Source organism: Rhineura floridana, chromosome 18, assembly GCF_030035675.1.
Source record: "Rhineura floridana isolate rRhiFlo1 chromosome 18, rRhiFlo1.hap2, whole genome shotgun sequence".
Lineage (NCBI taxonomy): Eukaryota > Metazoa > Chordata > Lepidosauria > Squamata > Rhineuridae > Rhineura > Rhineura floridana.
The window spans coordinates 7,496,803-7,522,362 of record NC_084497.1 but is presented as its reverse complement, the minus strand read 5'-3'; the positions used below and the strand labels follow the sequence as shown (position 1 = coordinate 7,522,362).

At 47.0% G+C, this 25,560-nt stretch overlaps 1 protein-coding gene across 16 annotated transcripts in view; it reads right to left on the bottom strand.

The window, feature by feature from the left end:
• TCF3 (transcription factor 3) overlaps window positions 1–25,560 on the bottom strand; it is a 271,367-nt gene that overhangs the window by 243,338 nt on the left and 2,469 nt on the right. For 14 of the 16 annotated variants that reach the window (XM_061601006.1, XM_061601013.1, XM_061601016.1 and 11 more), the window contains 2 exons: window positions 17,597–17,696; window positions 6,674–6,746 (listed from right to left, as the gene is read on the bottom strand). In XM_061601006.1, coding sequence (XP_061456990.1) covers window positions 6,674–6,746; window positions 17,597–17,668 — 145 coding nt within the window. In that variant the 5' untranslated portion in view covers window positions 17,669–17,696. The remainder of the gene's footprint in view (window positions 1–6,673; window positions 6,747–17,596; window positions 17,697–25,560) is intronic. The other 2 variants (XM_061601009.1, XM_061601007.1) reach the window with 1 other exon arrangement.

The following is a 25,560-nucleotide window of genomic DNA, read 5'->3' as shown; positions in this document are numbered from 1 at the left end:
TAAGAGAGACAGCAATTGGCAGATTCAGAGGAAAAGACGGAGGCCCCAACACCCCCCATGCACAACACGCCATCTTCCTTGATATCAACACATGGATTTGGCGTGTCCCCAATTTGGGGGGGGGGAACAGGCGGAGAGCGAAAAAGACGAAAGGGTCCCTCAGATCTCGCAGTTGCTAGTTCTATAGGCCGCTAAAACTACCCCGTAAAAAAAACAACACGATGCACAGAAATTGGCTTATTGAAAATTGACATCCCCCCGTTATCTTTGCCATGTGAATTTTCCAACAGCCATCTTATGATCACCGGGGGGGGGGGCAGATCTCTTGTCAGGGAGGGGGAAGAAAGGGAGGCTGTGAGATTTCAGGGAGACAAGTAGGTGGAAAACCCTTCTGCCCAATTTTCCCCAGCAAACTCCCACCCCTCAATCTCTACCCTGCAACCTCACCTGTCTGCATACAAAACCCCAAGATGGTGGCCGAGTTGGGGAGGGGTGATGGGGAATGTGGCGGGGTTCAGCATGAATCCCAGTGAGCCAGTTTGCTCTCGCAAGTATCTGGTACATACTAGAATAGAATCTAAAAACAGGCAGAAATGACTGTGTCCCCTCCTCCTCACCCAAGAGGAATATGCCTGGTGCAAAACGAGCCCCCTTCCCAAATTTCAGCAATAGTTTTGAGCTCCCGCAACGTGGGACAAAGACGCCTTCCCCGTTCGGAGTGAGGGCAAGGAAACATCGCCCTCACTCCGATTTGGCTTCATGGGGCTGTTGCTGAGTCTGCGGAGCTAGCGAGTGGTGTGGGATGGCATCACGCTGCCTGCAGCACCCTTGAGTGGTTCGATTACGGGGAAGGACCACCCTCTATTTTAAAAACTGACATCCAGTTAAGATTAAAAGGCTTTTTTGTTTGAGTGTGGAACTCCAAACAGCAACAAACTGTCTTGGACCCAAACACTTGGATATTGGGGGACCATTTGTCAACTGGATTTGCAGAAATCCATTATTAAGCCTGGTGGGTTTGTTTGGTTTTTTTTTTTGCAAGACATTTAAGTCTGTTTTTCAAACAAAGGACCTAGGGGACATAAACCTCCGGAAGACTCAGTCCAATTTTTACTTCAATTTTTTTTTTTAAAAAAATCCACATCTCAGAAGGACTTTCACAGCTGCTAGGGTTTCACTGGAGACTTCCAAGAGGCAGACAAATAAAACAGCAAAGCTTATGACAAACTGCCATGTTTAGTGATCCAGCCCGAAAATCTGAACTTCAGCAGCAAATTCTAACTGCTTATTTACTAAATTTCCATCCTGCCTTTCCTCTAAGCAGTGTGCGTGGTTCCAGCCATTGCATCCTCACAACCACCCTGCGAGGTAGGTTAGGCCGAGAGACAGACCCAAGGTCACCCAGTGAGCTTCAAGGTTGGGGGGGGGGATTTGAACAACAGTGTCTCGCTATATATTTCGGAAAGCTGTTTGTTCGCTCCGCATTTGGACACCTGCTAAGAGGTCATAACCAAATTTTGCATGGTGGTTCCAAAGATCGAGCAGGTTTTCATCGCCAGATACAACCGGACACCATTTTGAGTCAAGGAGGGCGACTAAAACGGCACCAATTTTAACCACTGATTTTTGGGGGGAGAGTGTCTTAGAATTCCCGTTCAACACCGGGTGGTACAATCCAGTTCACTGTGACTTCTGCATTGCTGCAGTTTCGGAACCTAGCCTGTGGGTTGGATGATTTTACTGCTGAATGTAGGTTGCATTTTGCAGCACCCTTTGTATACGCTGAAGGGCAACCTAAAAATATGGTGATAAATATAAATATATGACACCCCCACATCAAATTGCTAAGGGCAGGGGCCACTGCTCAGTGACGTGGGATCTGCTTTGCATTAGGAGGTCACCAGCATGTCCAGATAGGGCTTGTCTTGAAACCTGGAGAGCGGCTGCCATTCAGAGTGGACAATGCTGAGCTACATGAATCAAGGGTCTGAATGGATGCAAGTCAGCTTCCTACTCCCAATGGAGTAGGATTGGCTGAAAGCCACAGACTGGCAAAAGGCGGCATAGACGTCAACGTGTCTGGGGAGACATCTTTGCTCGGCCACGGGATGACCAGTCACTGTCCGAGCCCAGCCTATCTAACAAACTGATCAATGCCAGACCAGATTGGCCCTGCAACTCAGGGACGGGCGAACCTTTACTCAGCCCAAGGGCCGCATGGGTGGGCGATGTCAGAGGCCAAAGTGGGAGGTGCAATGCAGGTCAATTTTACACCTTTGTACAGTAGCCTAGGCTCTACACACACTTGCACACCCCTCTCTAATGCTGCATTCAGACAAGCACAGAGGCACACTCAGAGTTCACAGAGCAGCAGAGTTGGAAGGGGCCTGTAAGGCCATCCAATCCAACCCCCTGCTCAATGCAGGAATCCAAATTAAAGGAGCTACACCCCTGGAGCTGATCCATTTCACGTTAACACGATGGTGCAGCTTGGCAATTTTGGACCCCGGATTTCACGGTCATACCGTTTGTGCTTCAGAACATGGGAGCCACCACAGCTGGTAGATCTGTACTCCTAGAATGAGTGGTTATCACTAACCCTAATGTACTGCCTTCAAGTCGATTCTGACTTATGGTGACCCTATGAATAGGGTTTTCATGGTAAGTGGTATTCAGAGCGGGTTCACCATTGCCTCCCTCTGAGACTGAGAGGCAGTGACTGGCCCAAGGTCACCCAGTGAGCTTCATGGCTGTGTGGGGATTCGAACCCTGGTCTCCCAGGTTGTAGTCCAACACACTAACCACTACACCACACTGGCTCTCATACACACACACATACAAAAAAAAGCAGGTGAACTTTTGTATTCTCTAGCTCTATAATAAAGGGTGGAGAAGATTTATATATGCTTGTGTGCATATATATTTAATTTTATATATATAATCCAGGCTAGTATTTTAATTCTTTGTTTGGGAGATAAAGGGGTTCAGGAAAAGAGAAAGGAGTTTGTTGACGGGAACAGCGCACCCCTCTGAAGCAACGCCAAATGTTTCCTTTCTTTTGGAAAGCGATCAAAGCACGGCACGTTCACAATTAAAAGAGAAAAATTCACAAGAGGGAAAAGAAAACAGAAGCTTTCCTTTCTGAAGCTTTTTTTTTTTTTGTCAAAAGGTAGCTGCTGCAGCTTGGGGCGTTTACTTGGGGTCAAGTGAAGCACAGCAGGGACTGATGGGAATTGTAGTCCATCAGCACCTGGAGGGCCACATGTTTCCTCAGCTCTGATCTAAGAAGAGGCATTCCCAGCTCCCTCAGGTGAGGTGGAGGACACTTTTTTACCTCCTAAGCTTCTAAGCTTTTTCAGCAGGCATTAGTCTGAACCATAAGGACTAGGAACTTGATTCTTTTTTTTTTTAAGTGAAAATTCTCAGGAAGCTGAACTGCACCAGTTCTGTCCTTTTCATTTGCGGAACAAAGAAAGTTTCAACTGCTGGTCCGGTCAGCTTTTGCATGTGGAATTGGGGGGGGTGCCATCTTCCCCAATGGCTACACTAGGGGGCAACGCTAATAGCAAAGGCTTCTCATCAACTCAAGCAATGGAACACAACAGCCTGCCTGCTCAGTGTTGGCCCCTCACCCTTGAGATTGGACTTCCTACCTACAGAGACCTTAAGATCCTGACAAAACCAAGTCAAAAAACCCGGGTGAGGCCATGCAATCAGAGGACCTCAGAAGGGAATTAAGACTGCATGCACCCGTGCTTTTCAAGACCACGAGAGGAAATTTAAAAACATCCACAGCCAGGCTTTGCAAACCGCACCACGAAAAGTCTGAGCTCTGCAAGCCGCACAAGCTGGGCACAGATCAGCATCATTCCATGTCCTTCAAGTTAGTTCATTTCAGTTCTAAACCTATTTTTGCCATCAATAGTAATAAATAAATGGTCCCGTTTACCCATCCACCTAAGCTTCTAAGATTTTTCCAGTCGGCACTCATCTCAATCACAAGGACTAGGAACTTGAATCTTTTTTTAAAAAACAAAATGAAAATCCTCAAGAGTTCTGCACCAGTTCTGCTCTTTGCCCATGCTTTCACGGAACCAAGCTAGAAGCCCTTCCGGCCCCAGCTAATATGCACAGGGAAGCTGAACGAAGATAAACCGGTCAGTTACAGGAGACACGCTGTGTGAACGCACAACCCGTGCAAGGAAAGATCCTCCCCCCAGACGGCCGCATGGTGACCCCAACTCAAAATCAAATGCAACAAGCAGCAAGAACGGCAAATATCAAACCAGAGGTCAACACTATAAGCCAGTCTCTATTTTTTTTAAAAAAAGTAAATCAGTTTCTACATGAACCAACAGTTACAATTCTGAAAGTACTAAACGAGTGGAGAAATTTCTCAGCAAAGCACACCAAAAACAAAATATTTTTTTAATCGCATGGAGGTAAACAACTTCTCTCTCCCCCCTTCTGTTACTACCCTAGAACAGCCTTTCCCAAGATGTTCTAGGCCCGAGCCGTAGCCCAAGACATATGGAGGGCACCAGTTTGCAAAGGCTGCTCTAGAACGATGTTCTGGCCAGGGGGGAGGAGTTGCCTAACAAAACTGATCCTCAAGAGAGATCGGTGTGGACAAAGACACAACCGTTCTCCAAAAACTGTGCACCAACAACCACAACTTTAAGCTCAGAGCGAACCTGCGACCCTCCAGGTGTCGCTGCTGGATTCCCAACTCGCACAGGCCTCAGCCGGCTTGGGCACGCCCAGGAGCGCTCAGGTCCAGCAATGCCTGGAGGGCCACAGGTCCCCCAACCCTGCTCTAAGAAACAGCACTCCCTTGCCGCATGCGAGAGAAGGAAGAAAGCCTCCATTTAGAAGAGGCATTCCCTCTCCCCCGAGAGCAGGGAATGCCTCTTCTTAGATCCAGGTGCTGCGGCTGGATTACAGTTCCTATCAACCCAAGCCAGCACGGGGGACGATGGGGGAGTCCCCCAACATCTAGAACCAGCCTCAAGGCATGCCAGCAAAACTCTTCCTCACTCCCTGATGTTTATTCTGTAGCCAGTGCTCAGGGGTAGACTGCCCCTGTCCACGGAGGTGCCAGCGACCTCGCACGGCAAACAGACCCAGAAAACAGGACGACCATCAATCCTACAATTTCCTTCTTTTTTCCCCCAAAACAGACAAAAAGCAGGTGGGTTACCCTGTACACAGCCTCCTTGGCAACAAGACCAAAGAACTAGGAATTTTAACACTGCCGGGGTCGCTGCCGTAAGTGTCCCGGATTTTTTTTTTTTTTAAGCATCAAAGGGAGAGGGGAGGGATTCGGCAGACGCGATGCCCTCTGGGCACAGGGAGTGAAGAAAAGGGGAGATTTGTTCTAACCGCAGGTAGCTTCAAAATACGGTACATGCACAAACTTGTACCCCGCCTGGGACAGAAAGAAAGTATCTACAACTCTCGACCCAAATCAAAGCGATCCCCTCTAACAAACAAAGTACATTTCTCTTTCATCCTTAAATAGAAAAGAAAAAAAAATGCAAAACTGGAAAAGAGAAGCCAGGTAGGGGGACCCCAGCCTACAATTCATCGCCACAGTCTACAAACGAAAACGAAGGGGGTTTCCCTCCCACCTCGAACTTTCGCATTTTTTAAAAAAATAGCCCTCTATCATAACCATCCCCAACTTGGTGCCCTTCAGACGTTGCTTGCCTGCAATCCCATCACCCCCGGCTCCTGGCCCACACTGGTAGTCCAGAAACATCTGGAGGTTTCCCCCACCCCTGGTCTCAAAAGAGGCATTCCTTACTCTCAAGAAAGAATGCCTCTTCTAAACAGAAGGGAAGAGAATTGTACAGTAAAGCCTCCGTTAACAAATCCTCTGGGAAATAAGTTCCTTTTAACAGTCTTTTTTTGGGTGCAGGGGGGCGGGCTGGATGCACACTCTGACATGGTCAGAACATGGCTCCTTGTCTACTGGATTGCGGTGGCTGCAGGCAGCTTTCTCACGTGCGGCTGCGATGGCGGTCCTTGCCAGGTGGTGCAGCCGCCTCCACAGTGAACAGTGCTTCGGGTGTCCTGGAAGCACTGTTTACTGCAGACGTGTCTGCTCGAGCGCAGGGGAGGATGGCAGAGAGAGAGCAAACTCAGGGTGGTGGCTGCCCCTGGCCTACCTGCTCGAGCGCACAGAGAGGTGAACTGTGCTCAGAGATTTAGATTGCTATGCTCCATGACAAAAGAAAAAAGGCAAGGCAGGCATCCCTAGATGCATTTTGGAAGAAGCCTTCAAGTGGTCTGCATGCAAAGCTGACCTGGCCTCATTGTTTCATTTCAGACATGCGGATTGTTAGTTTTGAATAAAACATTTGCTGAAATGAGTTGAACTGCTCTTCCTTTATGTGCTATAGGAACCTATCCCTATTCTTTCCATGTTATCCCTACCTCTGGCACCAAAGTTTCTGTTAACGTCCAGGAACGTTAACTGAGGGATTACTGTACCTTCTCAGATCAAGGGACAGGAGAACATTTGATGTCCTCTGGATGTTGCTGGGCTTCCAACTCCCATCATCCTCCCCTGACTACTGGCCACGCTGGCGGCTGCTGGGAGTCAGAGCCCAGCCACATCAGGAACGCCACCCATGCAGCCTTGAACAGAAAAGATGGCGGCGAGAGTTACCTGATCCCCCAAATGGCGTGCTAGCGAGCGTCGTAGGTCTGTTTTTTCCATTGGCCACTGGCAAAGGAAACATCTAGGAAAAGACAAATGGGAAAGAGATTAGACAGAGAAGGAGAAGAGGGAAGTACCAAGAAACCAGCGATAATCTCCCCCCAAAAATATCCGATATCTGGGGCAGTTTCTTCTTTCTAGATTAAAACTGGAAGAACAGTCTTCATTAACATACGGACAACAAAACCTTCCACACCGTATGACTAAACATAAACACAGACATTATACTGAAAACTGAAGGGAGATAAAAAGTATCCAACAAAATATTCCAACAAAATTCCCTTATTTCACTTAAAATAAAATGAAATAGAAACTAGGTTATACTGACAGGGCTGGCGCTGGGCCCTCGGGCACCAGCCTTCTCTGGACCCACAGAGCCATAGCCCAACACCCCTCCATACAGGCAGTGTGGGGCTAAGAGGCCCACGGGCACACTGCAACTACCTCTCGTGCCATGTGAATGACCTGCGTGCATAGCACGCATGCTTGCCATCAACCAAGATGGTGACTGGGGCATCAGCCCCTTAGGGAAGCCCCCACTGCCATCTTGTGTGATGGCAGGCATGCACGCACTGCACACATGGCATTCACACGGACAGAAGAGATAGATGAGGTGAGTGGGTGGGCTTATTGAAGCCCACGCTGCCTGTATTGGGGAGTGCCTGGGAGCTCCCTCTCTGCAATCTACAGCAAGGTTGGGTTGCAGGACCTGACAAAGAAGTGGAACGGAAGCGCCACCCTCCCACCCTAAGGAGGGGCCCTTCATGGCCCCCTCTGGGCCGCACGGGCCCTTGGCTAGGGCCCAACCTGGCCACCCTCTGGCGCCGGCCCTGAATGCTAAAATACACAGTGGGGAGAACTGAGAGAAAATTTGGCAACAGCAGACTTTTTTTTAATACGAGGTGAAGAAAATTGCCCGTCTTCTGAGAATATTTTATTTTATTCCTAAATATAGTATACCGGTTTTGTTTTTTAAAAAAGTATCAGACTTTTCTTCTCCAGGGGGTTGGACTTGATGGCCTTATAGGCCCATTCCAACTCTACTATTCTATGATTCTTTTACTTCCCCCCCCCTTAAAATGATGTATACAAAGGAAACAGGTAAATATTGTCCTGCCTCTTATTATTCCAGGGCATAATAAATGATGACCAACGTTCCAGAAATCTGTTTGCTTCCCCGCTTTACTCTCTCTTGAATTAATACCACAGTTCCAGACTTTATCAAACCAATCCAAAATTGGCAGAGCGGTTTTCTTTTTCCATGGAAGAACACTAGACCTAATTTTTGTGTGTTTGTGTTTTTAATGTGTTTGTGTGTGTCCCACGTGCAAAGGATGTGCTCCGTTGTGATGCCCCTGATGTGCAGTTAGACCTTTGGTCTAGCCATGCGCAGACAGACCTTTGGTCTAGCTAGGCCTGCAGTGCCTGCTCTGGCTGGCAGCCACTCTCTGAGATCCTAGGCACAGCGTCCCATTTTAAATATCGCCCCTGAGCTACACAAGACACAGGACCCCAAAACAGCCTTTTAAACCATCTCTTTGCTCTGGCTATTGCTGCATTCTAGAACGGAGCTCAGTGGCAGAGCTGATGAGGCCTAAGACAATATCTTCTGCTCCAAGTTAAACCAGCCCTTTATTCAGAGCCATGAGGACTGGAAACTTGTATTTATTTTTAGGGAAGGGCCGTAGCTCAGCAGAGAAGGCCCCAGGTTCAATCCCTGACATGTCCAGGCAAGTTTGGGCTGCCTGAAACCGTGGACAGCAGCTACTAGTCAGTGTAGACCAGCGACTTCTGGACGGTGGTCCGTGGCCCGCCAGTGTCCCACGGGTTTCATTCAGGAGGTCCGTGGCCCATCTATGAAGAACACTTAACAATTTGAACTCTACAGAAAGCACACTGCAATACAATAAAATAGGAAATAAAAGAAGCAACTACTATTAAGAATCACGCAGCATCTAGCACAGGGCATTGCAATGGCTACGACAGGCAGAATAGGAAAATTAAGCGGTCCACCAAGACCTTCAGCTATTTTGAAGTGAGCCATTGCAGGAAAAAAAGTCTGAGAACTGCTGGTGTAGACAGGACTGAGCTAGACTGACCAACAGCAGCTTCCTCAATTCCTATTCAATCAGCCCTTTTGGCACAATCATGAGGACTAGAATCTCATTTTATCTTTTCAGGGAGGGCCGTAGCTCTGTGGCAGAGCACCTGCATGCAGAAGGTTCTAGGTTCAATCTGCAACATCTCCAGGTAGAGCAGGGAGAGAGCCCTGTCTGAAACCCTGGGGGGCATGAAAAGACCTCCACCCTATTTGTGGGTAGGGAAATTTGGTGTGTGAGGGGTTCCCCTACATTTCCCACACCATTTCCCCAAATTTCACCTCAAGGGTTTTTGTTTTTTGCTAGGGACAGCAACTGCACTGGCAGCCATTTTGCATCCGACATGGTGTCCCAAACCTAGCATCGCCACAGGGAACTCTGGGAGAAAAAACAGCAGCCATACATGCACAAAAGTTACACAGTGGAGAAAATTCTGCAAGAGCAGCTGTCTTTTTTATATGGGGCAAAGAAAAACGCCCATCTTCTGACAATTATTATAAATATAAATGTATACTGCTGTTTCATTTTGAAAAATCAAGTGATTTCCAAAAAAACAAACCCCATACAGTAAAAACCATTAAAAATACAGTAAATTCTTGCGCAGAGGAATAAGCTGCAGACACACAACCGATTTAAAGCACATGGCTTGCCACAAACAATCCTGTGTGCTGTAGTTTGCTAAGGGTGCTGAGACCTGTAGCTCTGGGAGGGGTAAACTGCAGTTCCCAGGATTCTTTGGGGGCATGCCATGTGCTTTCAATGTGTATGGTGTGTACACAGCCACAGAAACTAACCTGAACTTTGAGTTCAACCACCATCACATGGCTGAAACTTACTGCAGAGTGCCACACTAAAAAAATCAGTCAGAAAATTCTGACTCGGAGGAATCAATATCTGACTAAATTCTATTGCATCCAGTTCTGGTCTCTGTACTTCAAGGAGGATGCAGAAAAACCGGAACAGGTTCGGAGGAGGGCAACAAGGATGATCAGTGGACTGGAAACAAAGCCCTATGAGGAGAGACTGAAAGAACTGGGCATGTTTAGCCTGGAGAAGAATGAGGGGAGATATGACAGCACTCTTCAAGTACATGAAAGGTTGCCACACAGAGGAGGGCCGGGAACTCTTATTGATCATCCCAGAGTGCAGGACATGGAATAATGGGCTCTAGTTGCAGGAAGTCAGATTTTGACTGAGCATCAGGAAAACTTCCTAACTGTTAGAGCCATACGACAATGGAACCAATGACCTAAGTGGGCTCTCCGACACTGGAGGCCTTCAAGAGGCAGCTGGACAGCCATCTGTCGAGAATGCTTTGATTTGCATTCCTGCATTGTGCAGGGGGTTGGACTTGATGGTCTTATAGGCCCCTTCCACTATTCTATGATTCTATACTCAGAGAAGACCCATTAAAGTGAATGGACCCAAGTCAGTCAAAATATTTCAATGGGTCTATTCCGAGTATGACTAACATTGGACACAATGCAGAGGCTTCCATTTATCCAATGAAATGTCAAACCAGCTCCCAAAAATCAACATTTAGGCGAATCAGGAAAAGCAAAAACATCCTTCCATCGATTTAATCACACAGAGAAAACTCATTTCGCCGCAGCTCAACATGTTACACAGATCCTTCCAACTGGACAGCATCTCCCAAAACACACTTACAGGCTTCCTGGCTAGAGTTTTGCAGGAAAGACCTGTGAAAATAGGCACCTTTTATTTTCTATCCCTCGCTTTCTACCTGAAGTTGGAAAGATTTCAAAAGATAAATGCTGTATTTTTAAACAAAACACACACAGCCTTCCACAACTCCAGATGTTGCTGGTCTGCAACCCACATCATCTGTGACCATTGACCATGCCGCTGCTGGAAGTTGGAGTCCAGCAACATTTAGAGGGCCACAGGTTCCCCGTCCTTGATCTAAGAAGAGGCATTCCCCCTCTCTCGGGAGGGAATGCCTCTTCTAAATAGAGGCATTCCTCCATCCACAGCCTTCAGTGTGGGAAAGGCGGGATAAACTTCACACCAGCCTTTCCAAGCCTAAAATGTAAATCTACTGCCTTCAAGTCGATTCTGACTTATGGCGACCCTATGAATAGGGTTTTCATGAGGCTGAGAGGCAGTGACTGGCCCAAGGTCACCCAGTGAGTTTCATGGCTGTGTGGGGATTTGAACAGTGGTCTCCCAGGTCATAGTCCAACACCTTGACCACTACGCCACTTTAAAAATATATATACAGAGAATAAGAGTGATTAAAATTCATCACAAAAACAGAAAACTCTTTTTAAACACCTGTTGAAACAGGAAGGTCTTTGTCAAGCGCCTGACGTTCAACTGGGAGGGGCAGGTTAGGGGCCTGCCTAACGTCAGTCAGGAGGGCGTTCCACAGGATTGGATTCACAACACTGAACACCCAGCTCAGGGTGGATGTGAGCCTTGCATCCGATCAATGAGGCACCCCTAAGAGAGACTCCCCAAAAGATCTCGGTGATCGGCCAGGGATATAAGGGATCATAGAATGGTAGTTGGAAAGGGCCTATAAAGCCATCCAGTCCAACCCCCTGCTCAATGCTGGAATCCAACATAAAGCATCCCTGACAGGTGGCTGTCCAGCTGCCACTTAAATGCCTCCAGGGTTGGAGAGCCCACCGCCTCCCTGGGCCGTTGGTTCCACTGTCATACCGCTCTAACAGTTAGGAAGTTTTTCCTGAGGTTCAGCTGAAATCTGGTTTCCTGTCACTTGAGCCTGTTATTCTGTGTCTTGCACTCTGGGATGATCAAGAAGAGATCCTGGCCCTCCTCTGTGTGGCAACCTTTCAGGTATTTGAAGAGTGCTATGATATCTCCCCCCAATCTTCTCTTTTCAAGGCTAACCATGCCCAGTTCATTCATTCTCTCCTCATAGGGCTTTGTTTCCAGTCCCTGATCATCCTCACTGCCTTCCCCTGATCCAGTTTCTCTGCATCCTCCTTAAAAGTAGGCAGTAGTGAGACCTCTTTTAAAGAAACCTTCTTTGGACCCAGATGTTCTGAACAACTATAGACCGGTGGCGAATGTCCCTTTTTTGGGCAAGGTTTTGGAGCGGGTGGTCGCCGGCCAGCTCCAGACGCTTTTGGATGAAACCGATTATCTGGATCCGTTTCAATCCGGTTTTAGGTCCGGTTTTGGCACTGAAACAGCCTTGGTCGCCCTGTATGATGACCTTTGTCGGGAGAGGGACAGGGGGAGTGTGACCCTGTTGATTCTCCTTGATCTCTCAGCGGCGTTTGATACCATTGACCATGGTATCCTTCTGGGGAGGCTTGCGGAGTTGGGAGTTGGGGGCACTGCTTGGCAGTGGCTCCGCTCCTACTTAGCGGATCGTCGCCAGAAGGTAGTGCTTGGGGAACATTGCTCGACACCCTGGACTCTCCATTGTGGAGTCCCTCAGGGGTCGGTTCTGTCCCCCATGCACTTTAACATCTACATGCAGCCTCTGGGTGCGGTCATCAGGAGTTCTGGAGTGTGTTGCCATCAGTACGCTGATGACACGCAGCTCTATTTCTCCTTTTCACCTTCTTCAGGTGAGGCTGTTGATGTGCTGAACCGTTGCCTGACCGCGGTAATGGACTGGATGAGAGCTAATAAACTGAAACTCAATCCAGACAAGACCGAGACACTGTTTGTGAGCTCTTTCCCTGCCCAGATGATAGATGCTCGTCCTGTTCTAGATGGGGTTACACTCCCCTTGAAGGAACAGGTTTGTAGTTTGGGGGTCCTTTTTGACCCTTCCTTGTCGCCTGAGGCTCAAGTAGCCTCGGTGGCACGGAATGCGTTTTACCATCTTCGTTTAGTAGCCCAACTACGCTCTTATCTGGACAGTGATGATCTCGCCTCAGTTGTTCATGCTCTGGTAACTTCTAGATTGGATTACTGTAATGCGCTCTACGTAGGGCTGCCCTTGAAGACAGTCCGGAAACTTCAGCTAGTGCAAAACGCGGCAGCCAGGTTGTTGACGAGGACCGATCGGTCCGCGCATATAACACCTGTCTTGGCCCGTTTGCACTGGCTACCTATTTGTTTCCGAGCCAGATTCAAGGTGCTGGTGGTGTTGACCTATAAAGCCTTACACGGCGTGGGACCGCAATATCTTGTGGTACGCCTCTCCCGCTATGAACCTACCCGTGCGCTTCGTTCAGTATCTAAGGCCCTCCTCCGGGTACCAACCCATCTAGATGCCCAGAGGACTGTTACTAGATCTAGGGCCTTTTCTGTAGTGGCCCCCGAATTGTGGAACAGCCTACCTGAAGAGATCCACCTGGCACCTACAGTACTTTCCTTTAGGCGCCAGGTTAAGACCTGGCTATGCTCCCAGGCATTTTAATGTTTGAATGTTTATGTTTAATGTTTTAGCTTAAATTTTGCTGATACTTGTTATTGATTTTATTGTAACATTGTATTTTAACTCTGTTGTACACCGCCCAGAGAGCTATTAGCTATGGGCGGTTTATAAATGAAATGAAATGAAATAAATAAATAAATAAAAGTGTGGTGTCCAGAATTGGACGCAGTACTCAAGATGAGGCCTAAGCAGTGCTGAACAGAGGGGAACTAGTACTTCATGCAGTTTGGAAACTACACTTCTGAGGGATTGAAGGTAGAGCCTGACACTGATTTTATGCCTTCTGCATTTAATTTTTTCTTTGTAGTCCCTTTAGTATTATATGTATTTTAAATTTATTTTAATGTTTTTGTGATTTTACGGTTTACAATTTTATTATGTACATGTTTGATTTTATTTTTGTAAGCTGCTCTGTGTGCCCTATTATAGGGTAGAAGAATGGGATAGAATTATTTTAAATAAATAAATGCAGCCTAAAATAGCATTTGCCTTTTTTGCAGCCACATTGCACTGTTGGCGCATATTTGACAGTGCAAAAAAGGATCCTGGACCCAAGTTATTAAGGGCCTTGAAAATTAAGAACCTGGCCTGATAGCATATGGGCAGCCAGTGGAAGCTTTTGAGCATTGGAGTTATGCGCTGGCAGTAGTCTGTCTCTACCAGCATTCTGGCTGCAGCATTTTGGACAGCCCATAATCCTCTCACTGCTTGAAATCAGGTGACATCAGTGGGACAATCCCACGTGGCAGCCTGCTACAAAGCATCAAGATCTGCCAAGCTCCCTTGAATTAGACAAGCCGGTTGCCACAGTGGGCTACTTGGTTCCCCCTTTATGTGCCTCCTGACTCAGAATGGTACACAGGCGACCAGTCCAAAGGAACCTCTTGTTCCAAGGGCTCCTTTCCAGCCCTCAAATGCACCACAGGTTATGCGCACACAGGTGGCACAGTTTGGGAAACGCTTGTGGACTAGGAACTTAAGCCAGCTATACCTGTAAGTTCACAGATGAACTGAGTGATGGTTCCGAGGGGGATTGGTAGCTACGCTTGGGATTATGTGGGAATGAATGAGACTTTAAAAAAAAAAGCCCATCTCATAACGCCTTTACTCTAACCTATTACTTGGAATATTGTGCACAGTTTCTGGGTGCCGTTATCTCAAGGAGTTGTGGTGAAAGACAGAAAAGAGTCATCTAAATTATTGTGGGAGGGGGTGGGGTGGTTTTTCAGTTAAGGGAATGGCAGACATTTACAAAACGTTGTGTGGCAGAGATAGGAAACCTGTGGCCCTCCAGATCACGTCGCTGTACCTTCAAATCCCTTCAGCCAGCACTGCCAGTGGTCAGGAATGATGGAGGGCCACTGGTCACCTGTGCCTGACGTACAGCACGGAGAGATAGGAAGAAAGTTTACCACCCTCTGACATAAATATTTGAACTTGGGGGTCACCGGTGGACAGGAGATCCTGGATGGAGTTTTCGTGCACCCGTTCACCTATGGAACTGACCGCCACTAGGTGTTGTGACGGCCGCCAACTTCAAACATGGCTTTCACAGGGGGATTAGGCAAATTCCTGGAGATTAAGGCTCATCGGCAGCTAGTAATCAGGATGGCTGTGTGTTACCTCCCAGTATCAGAGGTGCCTCTGAATATCACCTGCTCGTGGGGTGCTTGGAGGCATTTGATTCGATCAGCCTTTGGCGCACTCTAGCAGGGCTCTATTTATTTCCTTATGCAAATGGAGCTATCTATATGGGAGTGTGGCAGGCCAGCTGATACCCTACAACAGACACCTGCCTCGCAGACCTGCTCAATGGCTGCCCACATTTCAACCTCAACCACAGGGATTTCTGCCTCCACACTGAAAGACCACAGAGGACACCCTCTGGACATTATGGGGAGGTTCATAGCTCAGTAGCAGAGCACTTGCGCCACGCACTGAAGGACTCCAGTTCGATCGCCGATAGGGCTAGCAACATCCCTGAAAGGCTGCAGTGGCTGCCAGTCAGTGCAGACAACACTGAGCTACTTGGACAAAGGTTTGCATCCAACTAAATTCTGCTTAGAATGGACCCACTGAAATTAATGGCAGTGGAGGCATTCAACCCTGGAGAGTTACCTGTCGGGGATGCTTTAAGTTGGACTCCTGCACTAAGCAGCGGGTCAGACTTGATGGCCTTACAGACCCTTTCCAACTCTACTATTCTATGATGGACCCAAGTTCATCCAATTCCACAGGTCTACTCTGAATAGGCCTTACTTTGGATCCAGCTCCAAAGATCTGACTCTGTACAAGGCAACTTCTTATGTTCAGACTTAGAACTGCCACAGAGGGCGAGTATCTAAATATTATAACCAGGCCGGCATTTAACAAAACAAAAATATTTTCAGCACTCTAGGGGAGGGAAGACCACACCACTCCAAACCCCCTCAACAACTTTCAGAGCACCACTTTATATGCTGGCAAAAGTTTTTAAGCACCTTCAGAAAAAAACAGGGAGGATTTGTGAACACACCCACAAAAAAAAAGGTTAAAAAAACACGATTAAGCAACAAAATGCAGGAGGTCCCTTAAGTTTATAAAAAAAAACATTTTCCAAGAGGTGTGGCAGAACCACTGTTAACAATTCACACAATGAGTGCAGACTACAACTCCCACTGTGCAGTGTGCATCATGGACTACGACTCCCATGATGCCGTGTGCTCCGAGATGTTGCTAAAAAAACTTCAATATAAAGGGAACCGGCTCAAAATCTAACAGAAAGCACACAGCTTGCCCCAGAGACACCAACATATGGTACACAATTTAATATAACATGCAGAATTTAGGGTGATTCCTGCCTGGCCATGGTAGAAATAAGCTAGAAGTGAAAGATGCTACCGTTACTCTTTGGTGTTGCATTTTATCTCTCTTCACGATGCAGTGACTCGCACTCGGCCTCCTTCCAGCACGTCTCTGTAGGCTCCTTATCTTAAAAAGCCAAGACCACATGCCCGTCAGAGTTTAGCCCGGATGACACAACTTTCCCTCGGCCAAATTTCACCCACTAACTTTGGCTTTGTTTGGCGTCCTTAAACAAAACCAGCAGACACAGCTGAGAGGTGTAGTGGAGACTTATCTCACCCCCAACACTCAAGCTAGGGGTGATAATATATCCAATCCCATTTCCTAATGCATGCAACAGATGGAAGAGTGCCTCTGTTTAGAAGAGGCATTCCTTCCCAAGAGAGAAGAAAGTCTCTTAGAACAGAGATGAAGACCCTACGGCCCTCTCCAGCAGGCCTGGTCAATGCTCAGGGATAATGGGGGCTGCAGTCCAGGAACATCCAGAGGGCACCAATTTCCCCATCCTTGGAGTAAAAGCACAGCCGGAACAAACCAAGATGACTAGAAGCTCATCCCTGAACTTGAAAGAATGTACATATGCATGTGCGTATATATTTATACACACTCACACATATAATCTCTCTGAAGAGATTATAACAAACTCCTGCAGACTCCTGACAAACAACGCTGTTTTTTTTGTTCGTGAGGAAAGACCCGCACATTTGCAAGAAAGACCGCGGCTCTGCCCGCGATAAAAAAGAAAAGCGGGCATGTGCTGCTTTCGCCGGAAAGAATGCTCGTGCACACGCTTGCACGCCTTGCACATCTGTGCCTTGCACGCCCGTAACAATAAAACTGTTGAAGGAATCATGGATAGAAAAGTTAAAGGGGAGAGGAGCCCGGCGCAGATCCCCGTGCTCTGAATCGGCAGGAAGCCCAACGGAAGTCACCAGGACCAGGGAACTCTGGGAATTGCAGCTCTGCAGGGGAAATAGCTGATTAAAATGGGTTATCATCATGCTCTAAATGCAAGGGGTGGATGTGGCTTTACTCCCAAGTAAACCCAAACAAACAAGCCTGAAGTCGGCCAGGGAAACAGCAAAGAACGTCACACTGCAGGCTTGCGTGTATAATCATTAACAACAGAATCCTGCACATATTCCACGGGGTTGCCTGTGGTTTTGCAAAGCCCTTTAAAAACAAACAGTGGAACGCACCAATGCGGTTGTTGGTTCCTTTCTTACTCTTTTTTTCCCCTCTCTCCCTTCCTTCCTCCCCCGCCGCCACCCTCCCCAGCACCTCGTAAGTTCTTCACAACAAGGAGACCATAGCAATTACTGGTCCCCCTTGATACTCCAGATGAACAAACAAGCTCATGCGCGCAATCGCTCACCTCCCGTTTTAACCTCGCTCATGGTTTTTCTGTCTGCCCATCCCCTCTATTCTGGGAAAAAGAGCAGTTTAATATTTAAAGATCTCCCTCCCCATTATGTTTACACATGCACCAAGCATGCACGCCCCCCCAAAATAAATAAATAAATAAATAAATAGCATCCCACTTACCATACTGAAATCCAAGAGGTCACTCAGTTCCTTATCTGTTCCTGCTGCAGCCATCCTCTGTTGCTGGTTCATATTCCCCCAGATTCAAACAGCGTCTGTCCTTTTCCCCCCCACAAAAAGGGGGTGGTGGAGAAGAAGGGAAATGGATGGGAGAAGGGAAGGGAAGGAAAAAAAGAGAGATTTATTTTTTAAACGGAGGAACAAAACTACAGAGAGAGAGAAAAAGCAAGCCAATGGCTGTATTATCATTTGCAAACCCTTCCCAGAGTTCTAAATCCTCGCAAGCAGAAATTTGCTTTCCCACCAGCAACAAGTGAATTATTGACCACGGCACATGGGAACGCGGAAAGGGGTGTGCGCGCAAACCCTTCGACTGTGATGGGCGCAGCTTTGGCAGGGTGGGCCAAGATCTGAAATAAAAACAGGATTCTTTGGAAAAATAGAGGCCGCTGCTGTTCCTGGGCCCACTTGACACTCTGGATCAGGGATCCCCAACCTTTTTGGGCCCGTGGGCACATATGCAAACTGGAGAAACTGATGTGGGCACTACAAACAAATGCACCCCACAACCATGCGCACTCCACAACTTACTCCAGGGGCAGCTAACGTGGTGCCGTTGTAGTCCAACAACATCCAGAAAATACCACGCTGGCATCCCCTGACTTTTTCTATTGACAAAATAATGCTTCTTTCAAGTCTAAATTTGGGAGGAGGGTTGAGAGGGAAGAGTCACAGCGGGCACCCTCAGGCACCACATTGGAGACCTCTGCTCTGGCTGCTGTTCCGAAATATATATGCAGATGGTAGTCCTGCCCAAACCATGTTAACGTATTACACAGAAAATATTTTAGCTCTCTTGTCCTTGGTCAGCCTCTTCAAACCCATTCAAAGTCATTTCGTACCCGATATTTACACCGCAAGCAATCTACTAGTCCATAAGGCGTCACAGGACTTTGGAGGGAGGGGTAACAAAGAGGGCCGGCCTATGCTGCTGCACAATTAAATCTCCCATCAAACACACCCCTTTCCCATCCCAAGGAAAGACAGTGGCACCCGAGATTGTAATATCACACACACTGAGAGTGAACGCCATTAAACTCTGCAGCAGAGACGTCAAGACCTGAACTGCCAGTCCTGCTGAAAACGAAATTAGCCAGGCCTAAAAAAAATATTATCTCATCAATTTCCAAATGAAAGGAGCTCAGGGCAACTATCTCGTTCCAAACCAGAGATAGGGGGAACATTTGCTGCCCCATCAAGGTTGCTGGACTCCACAACTCCTATCATCCCTGCCGGCTAGTGGAGTCCTGGGGGCAGGGCCCCATCCGCAACTATTTATTTATTTATTTTATTTTATTTATTAATAGCATTTGTTAGTCGCTTTCCCCTAAAAACAGGACTGAAAGCGACGTACAAAAGGAAAACAAAAACAACTGCATATGAAACAAGGACAAAAACAATTTCAAGCAAAATACAACAATAATAGAGAAAGTAACAAACGGCAGATACAACTGCAACACCAAAGCCATACCCAGACTATAAACATAACACATTGTAGCAATCCTATTACACAACTAGTCAATATGGCAAAAGTAGAAGAGAAGTAACAGTTTCAACTTCAACTTAGCTACTAGAACCACCCATGATGTTATTCACAGTCTCATTCTTCTAGTAACAAAAAGTCCTTTTAAACTCCACCAGGCTCATTTCTACTCATCTGAAGCAGTATTACACCACTTTAAAGTCACATTCCCCCCCAAAGAATCCTGGGAGGCGTAGTTTCTGAAGGGTGCTGAGAGTTGTTAGGAGACCCTCAGAGAGCTACAATTGCCAGAGTGGTTTAACAATCGATCACCGGGAACTATAGCTCCGTGAGGGGGGCAACTCTCGGTGCCCTTCACAAACTACAGTTCCCAGAAGACATGGCTCGTTAAAGCGGCACAATGCTGCTTTAGAGCTATAGCACAGAGGGGGCCCCGATCAAACAGAAGAGAAAAATATTTCTTAAACTTTTTAAAAAAAATTAAAACTTTATACTCTGCTTTAGAGGTAAAGGGCAGACAGGGCCTCGATCAAATGGAAGAGAATTAAAAAAAAAATTTTAAAAGAAGCTCTATCAAAATTTTGCAGAGCCTTGAGCTCAGGGGTGGGCAGTCCCAGGTCCTCGGAATGTGGCCCTCCAGAGCACTCTATCCGGCCCTCAGAATTCTCCATGGGCCAACACCCTTCCATGACCCCAACTCACACCCTCCTGGAGTGCGTCTGCCTGGCTGCAATGCTTGCCTCAGCGGCAGGAGCAGATTTCGCTTGCCTGTGGGGGGAACGCAGCCTACAGTACAGCAAGAGCCCCACCCTTTCATCTCTAGCTGCCTACCAGGGCCACGTGGCCCCTGGAAGGCTCCTCATGAGGGAATGCGGCCTCCAGGCTGAAAAAGATTCCCTGCCACTACTCTGCCTGGCCAACCTCACCTGACGACACTCAGCCAAACCCTTGCTTTTCTCTCGCCATCTTGTGGGCCCCTCGGTCGAAAAAATGTAGACCGCAACACCCTCCTTTGGGGCAGAGGGTCCCAAAATGCCACCTGAAAACTGCTGCGACTGCTAGCACTTTTGCTTACAGGAAAATGAATGAAAATTCCCCCCAGCAGAGAGAGAGACCAACCTGGGTTCAAATCATTACATTTTTAAACCTTTACTCTCACAACAATCCTGCGAGGTAGGCCAGGGTGAGAGACAGCCTCACACATGGCTACCCAGAGAGACTCGTGACCGAGCAGGGATGTGTACAAGAGCTCTCCCTCCATTTTACGCTCAAAACAATCCTGTGAGGTAGACCAGGCTGAGATAACTATTTATAATAATAATAATAAATAGGATTAATAATAATAAATAACAACTTGCCCAGGGCTACCCAGAGAGACTCCTGACCGAGCAGGGATTTGAACCAGGGACTCTCCTTGCTCCAAACTGATGTTGACACCACCCTGCTCAGCTTTAGAGATCACTGGGCGGCCGCAGGCCTGTCACCATCTCTCAGCCCGACCTACCTCACAGGGTTGTTGCGAGGACACCCTGTCCTTAGGGGAAAGGGGAGGATATTAAAAAAACATTTCAATGTTTACCAGGGTTTGATTTTATGATGTTTTTATCAGATTTTATTTGCTGGTACGCTGCTTTGAAGGCCTTAACACAAGGCAGCCTAATAAATAAATAAAAATAAGTTTAGGACGGACCATAGCTCAGTGGTAGAGCACCTGCATTGTATTCAGAAAGTCCCAGGTTCAGTCCCTGGCATCTTCAGCTTGGGAAGAGACTCTCATCCAAAACTCTAGGGCTGCTGCCAGCAGGTGAGCTAGAATCATAGAATAGTGGAGTTGGAAGGGGCCTATAAGACCATTAAGTCCAACCCCCTGCTCAATGCAAGAATCCAAATCAAGGGACCAGTGTTCTGACTCTGCAGAGGCACCCTCCTATGTTCCTAAATAACAAGAGGCAGAGTGTGTATGCACAATCTCTTTGGTGAAATAAAAAAATATATACACATAACCTATATAATGTTGAGACGTTTGCCAAAAGTTAAACCCTTTTAAGACGATACTCGCCTTTTTGGTTGAGTCACACCCGGGGGCTGTAATTCAGCAAAATCCTGCCTGGGGTAGACCCCTTGTGAAATCCAAGGGGCTTCTTAAGTCAGCCATGCTCATTGATTTCAATGGGCCTACTATGACTCAACTGGGGACAACCCCAAGTAAATTTTGAAAGACAACAGACTAAAGCACCCAACGGGAGTCAGCCCCATTGAACGGAACACAACTTGCTTTTGAGTAACACAAAGGATGCCACTGCAGCAACTCTACTCATGCAGAACTAAGTCCCACTGAGCTCACTGGGGGGCTTACTTCTGAGTAAACATGCTTATTAGAAGGATAAGCACTGCAGGCCACTTAGCAGCCGGAGAGCCAAGGACACACAGGCGCAGCCCCTAAATGTTGGCACAGAGTAGACATCCACAAGCTGGTACCTTCAAAATGCCCTCAAAAAGTTCTTAGATTCTAGCTCCTATTATTCCGGATCGTTGGCCATGCTGGCTGGGGACTGATAGGAGCTGGAGTCCATCAACATCTGGAGGTTCCCCAGTCCTGATTTAAGAAGCAGCATTGCCTGCGAGATGGCAGAATACCTCTATTCAGAAGAGGCATTCCCTCAGGTGAAGAGGAAATGCCTCTTCTTAGATTAGCAGTGGGGAAACCTAGCCTCCGCCACATAATATTCGACTCCCATCTATGTGGCCAAGGTTCAGAGATGATGGGAGTTGGTGTCCAGTAACGTCTGGAGGTCTCCAGCTTGGGGAAGGCAAACACCAATGCCCTCCCCGCCCTGGAGACAGCTTTAACAACTGGATCTGAGCCTTAAAACGGTAATTGAGATTTATTCTGTGGTCCAGCACAGGGTGACCTATCACACTATGTACCCATGTTTAGGACCATGGGGTGGTCTTCAATACTAGTCCTACACAGAGTAGACCTGTTGAAGTTCAGAGACATGACTAACTTATAAATGTAAATGTACTGCCTTCAAGTTGATTCCGACTTATCGCAACCCTATGAACAGGGTTTTCATCATAAGTGGTATTCAGAGGGGGTTTACCATTGCCTTCCTCTGAGGCTGAGAGGCAGTGACTGGCCCAAGGTCACCCAGTGAGATTCAGGGCTGTGTGGGGATTCCAACTCTGGTCTCCCACTACACCACACTGGCTCTTATGACTAATTTAGGCTTATTGATTTTAATGGGTCTACTCAGAGTAGATCCTAGCTGCATAAAGTTTCAAGGGTTGGAATAGGAATGGCATTGTTACTGCAGGTTTTAAAAATACCCAAACTCATAGAACTAACAGTCAGGGTCACCCACTGCCAATGTTAACCAACAAAATCTTCCCTCCCACAAACACGTAATTAAATAGGTGGAACTCACTGCCACAAAATGTGCATTTCATGCATCCCAATTTTGGGCCATGTGTTTTTAAAAAACATCCCATTGGTCCAGAGTGAGATGGACTTAGGGACATCCTCATTTGAGGGGGATGGGTTGGGTGGTATTGTGAGGGAAAGGCACTCTGCACATGCTCCGCATCACATACAGCTCAACACACACAGGGCAGAGCTGGCTCAAAACCCAGAGAATTACAGCAGTGGGGGCTGATCCCTAGAATTTTATTTTAAAGAAGAAAGGACATTTCCCACCTTGCCCCCCAAAAATCATCATCATCATCCTAAATCTGTTAGTCTCCTAAATGTACTCAATATATGTCAGTGTGGTGTAGTGGTTACAGCACTGGACTAGGACCTGGGAGACCAGGATTCAAATCCCCATGAAGCTCGCTCAGTGACCTTGAGCCAGTCACAATCTCTCAGCCTAACCTACCTTGCAGGGTTATTGTAAGGATAAAATCTGGAGGGGAAGGGAACCATGTTTGTACGCCACCTTGAGCTCCTTGGAGGAAAGGTGGAATAAAAATGTAATAATAAAATAATAAGAATAAAAAATTACTCTAAGTGCCTTTCTTCATTTTTAACATCCTTTCCACTCTCTGCTGCTCCTCCACAATCAAAATTAAATTGTAACATCCTTGAGGCAAAGACTTGTAACAACTGTTGTTAAAATACAATAATACACACATACACATATACATATGGAGATGTCCATTGACAACAGGGCCCTGCATTCTTGCTAAAATTGCTGCTAAGAATACTAACTCAGAATTTCGTACTTCTTAAGCACTTGCAAAGCAGCTAGTCCACATCAAGGGAAGACACCAACAGTGGAATCCTACATACATTTACTCATCAGGAAGTCCCATTGGGTCCAATGAGATTTACTCCCTTGTAAGCGTGTTCAGGACTGTAGCACAAAACTTCTGTCGCTGTTAAGCCGTGCTCAACACCGCACGCTTACTTTTCAGTAAACAGATGCAAATCCAGTTAAATCGGCCTGCAATTTTTTTTTAAAAAAAAACCTAAAACTATTATATAACACACACGCTCCAAATGTCTATTCTACATAATGCTTAAGAATGTAGAGGAGTAGTGAGGGCCAATGGGGTGCCTGTTATGCATGTGCACCCTTTCAGGTCATCAAAACACCTGGCAGTTTTTAAATTTTTCTTTGAACCTGCCTTCTATGAACCAGAAGTCACTCCAAAAAAGAAAAGAAAAAAAAAGATGAAAGTATGAAAAAGATGAGAGCCAAATTTGGAACGGGAAGAGAAGGTTTAGCATCCTCACCCAGAGCAATCATCGCTGCAGACCTGGAGGCCCAAGACCTGTCCTCCACCAAGCGGGACATACACACTTCATATAGCAGGTGGGAACAGGGTGTGTGTGTGCAGATTTTCGCTTCCCCATCAGACAAACACTTACAAAGCCCCCCCCCCGCCCACCAGCCACTTGTATGCGTTATGGGGGAGGTTTTGAAAAATGATTGTTTTAAAAAAAATATTGCAGGGGGGAAATCAAAGAAATCTCAAGATGTTCAAGTCTGTTAAGTATTTTTAAAAAAATGAAAATTATGCCTCCCAGTATTCTGGGGGAAGGGGAGGGAGGTGGGCGGGGAAATATCCTTTGAGATGGACATCACACAAACACAAATGTTCATCAAGTAGCAAAATCTATGGATCTACTTTGAGGACAGGCCACAGCTCAGTGGTTGAGCATGCAGAAGGACCCAGGTTCACATCCTGGCATCCCCAGAGCTGGGGGAGACTCCTGCCTGAAAACCTGGTGCGCTGCTGCCAAGTCAGTGTAGACAATACTGAGCCACATGGATGTGGTATAAAGGCAGCTTCCTACCACTCTCCCCCACCCCGCAAAGAAAAAAGGACCAAGTCACATTTTAATTTGTGCGCTCCATGCACAAGACCGTATTCTGCCCTCCCCCCCGCAAAACAAAAAAAAGATTTCTACCGCCCCCAACAAAATGAAACATGGGCTTAAACTTTCCACTTTTCCAGTGCACCCCCCCAAAAAACCCACCCCCTCTTTTCCCTGACTGCACTTCAACCTGACACGGTCTGAGTTTTTGCCTGCCAAAGCCGAGAGTTTTATTACTTCAGGACAAAGACTTGCCAGCCAGTTTCGCCTGAACCCTCCTCCATTCTGACCACGTCCCTCCCCATCCTCCCCCCTTCCTTTCCTCCAAAACAAATCCCCCCCTCGCTTAGAATAAATAAATAAAGATCCAGGCCAGAGTTCTATACTTTCAGGCTACTATCAAAGCATTCAGTGCAATGCAATTTTAACACACACTCCTGAGAAAATAGAAAATGGGGGTGGGGGGAGAAATCTCACACAAAGCAAACGGCCGGGGGGGGGGGGAGGAGAGAATGAAGAGGGTCCTGCCTCGTGCACTCACAAGAAAAGTTTGCCGGGGACACAAAAAAGCTCCCCTGCAGCTGCCAGACTCACAGAGCGCTTTTTACTGCTCTGAAAAAAATCCACATTGTGTCGAATTAAGGCACCCCCCAAAAATGGTTTAATTCAGGAGGCAAAAAAATCTCTTACATACAAACAGCTGCTGTCTTGGACCACATTGTTTGGTCTCTCTCCCCCCCACAACATCACAAATACATGTAAATATTATATATACATATATTGCAAGGAGACCAACACTTGCATTTGGGGGGGCATTCTGGGTTCATATCTAGCAGTCCTGGGTCAGTCATTCTGTACACCCAACCGAAAAGAATCTGCACTCACAGCTCCTGAATATTAGGATTCAGTAAAATTCTGCATGCATAATGCAATACACAGAGAGAAATTTAAATCTATTTGCTGTGCCCTTGGAACAGTAAATCGTACGGAACACTCTCAGGCAAGATATGTGCACACGAAGCATAAAAAAAGTGTTTTGTTGGGGGTGCGTGTGTTGGAAAAGTGTGAAGCCACAGAAGTCTAGGAGTGACACCCAAT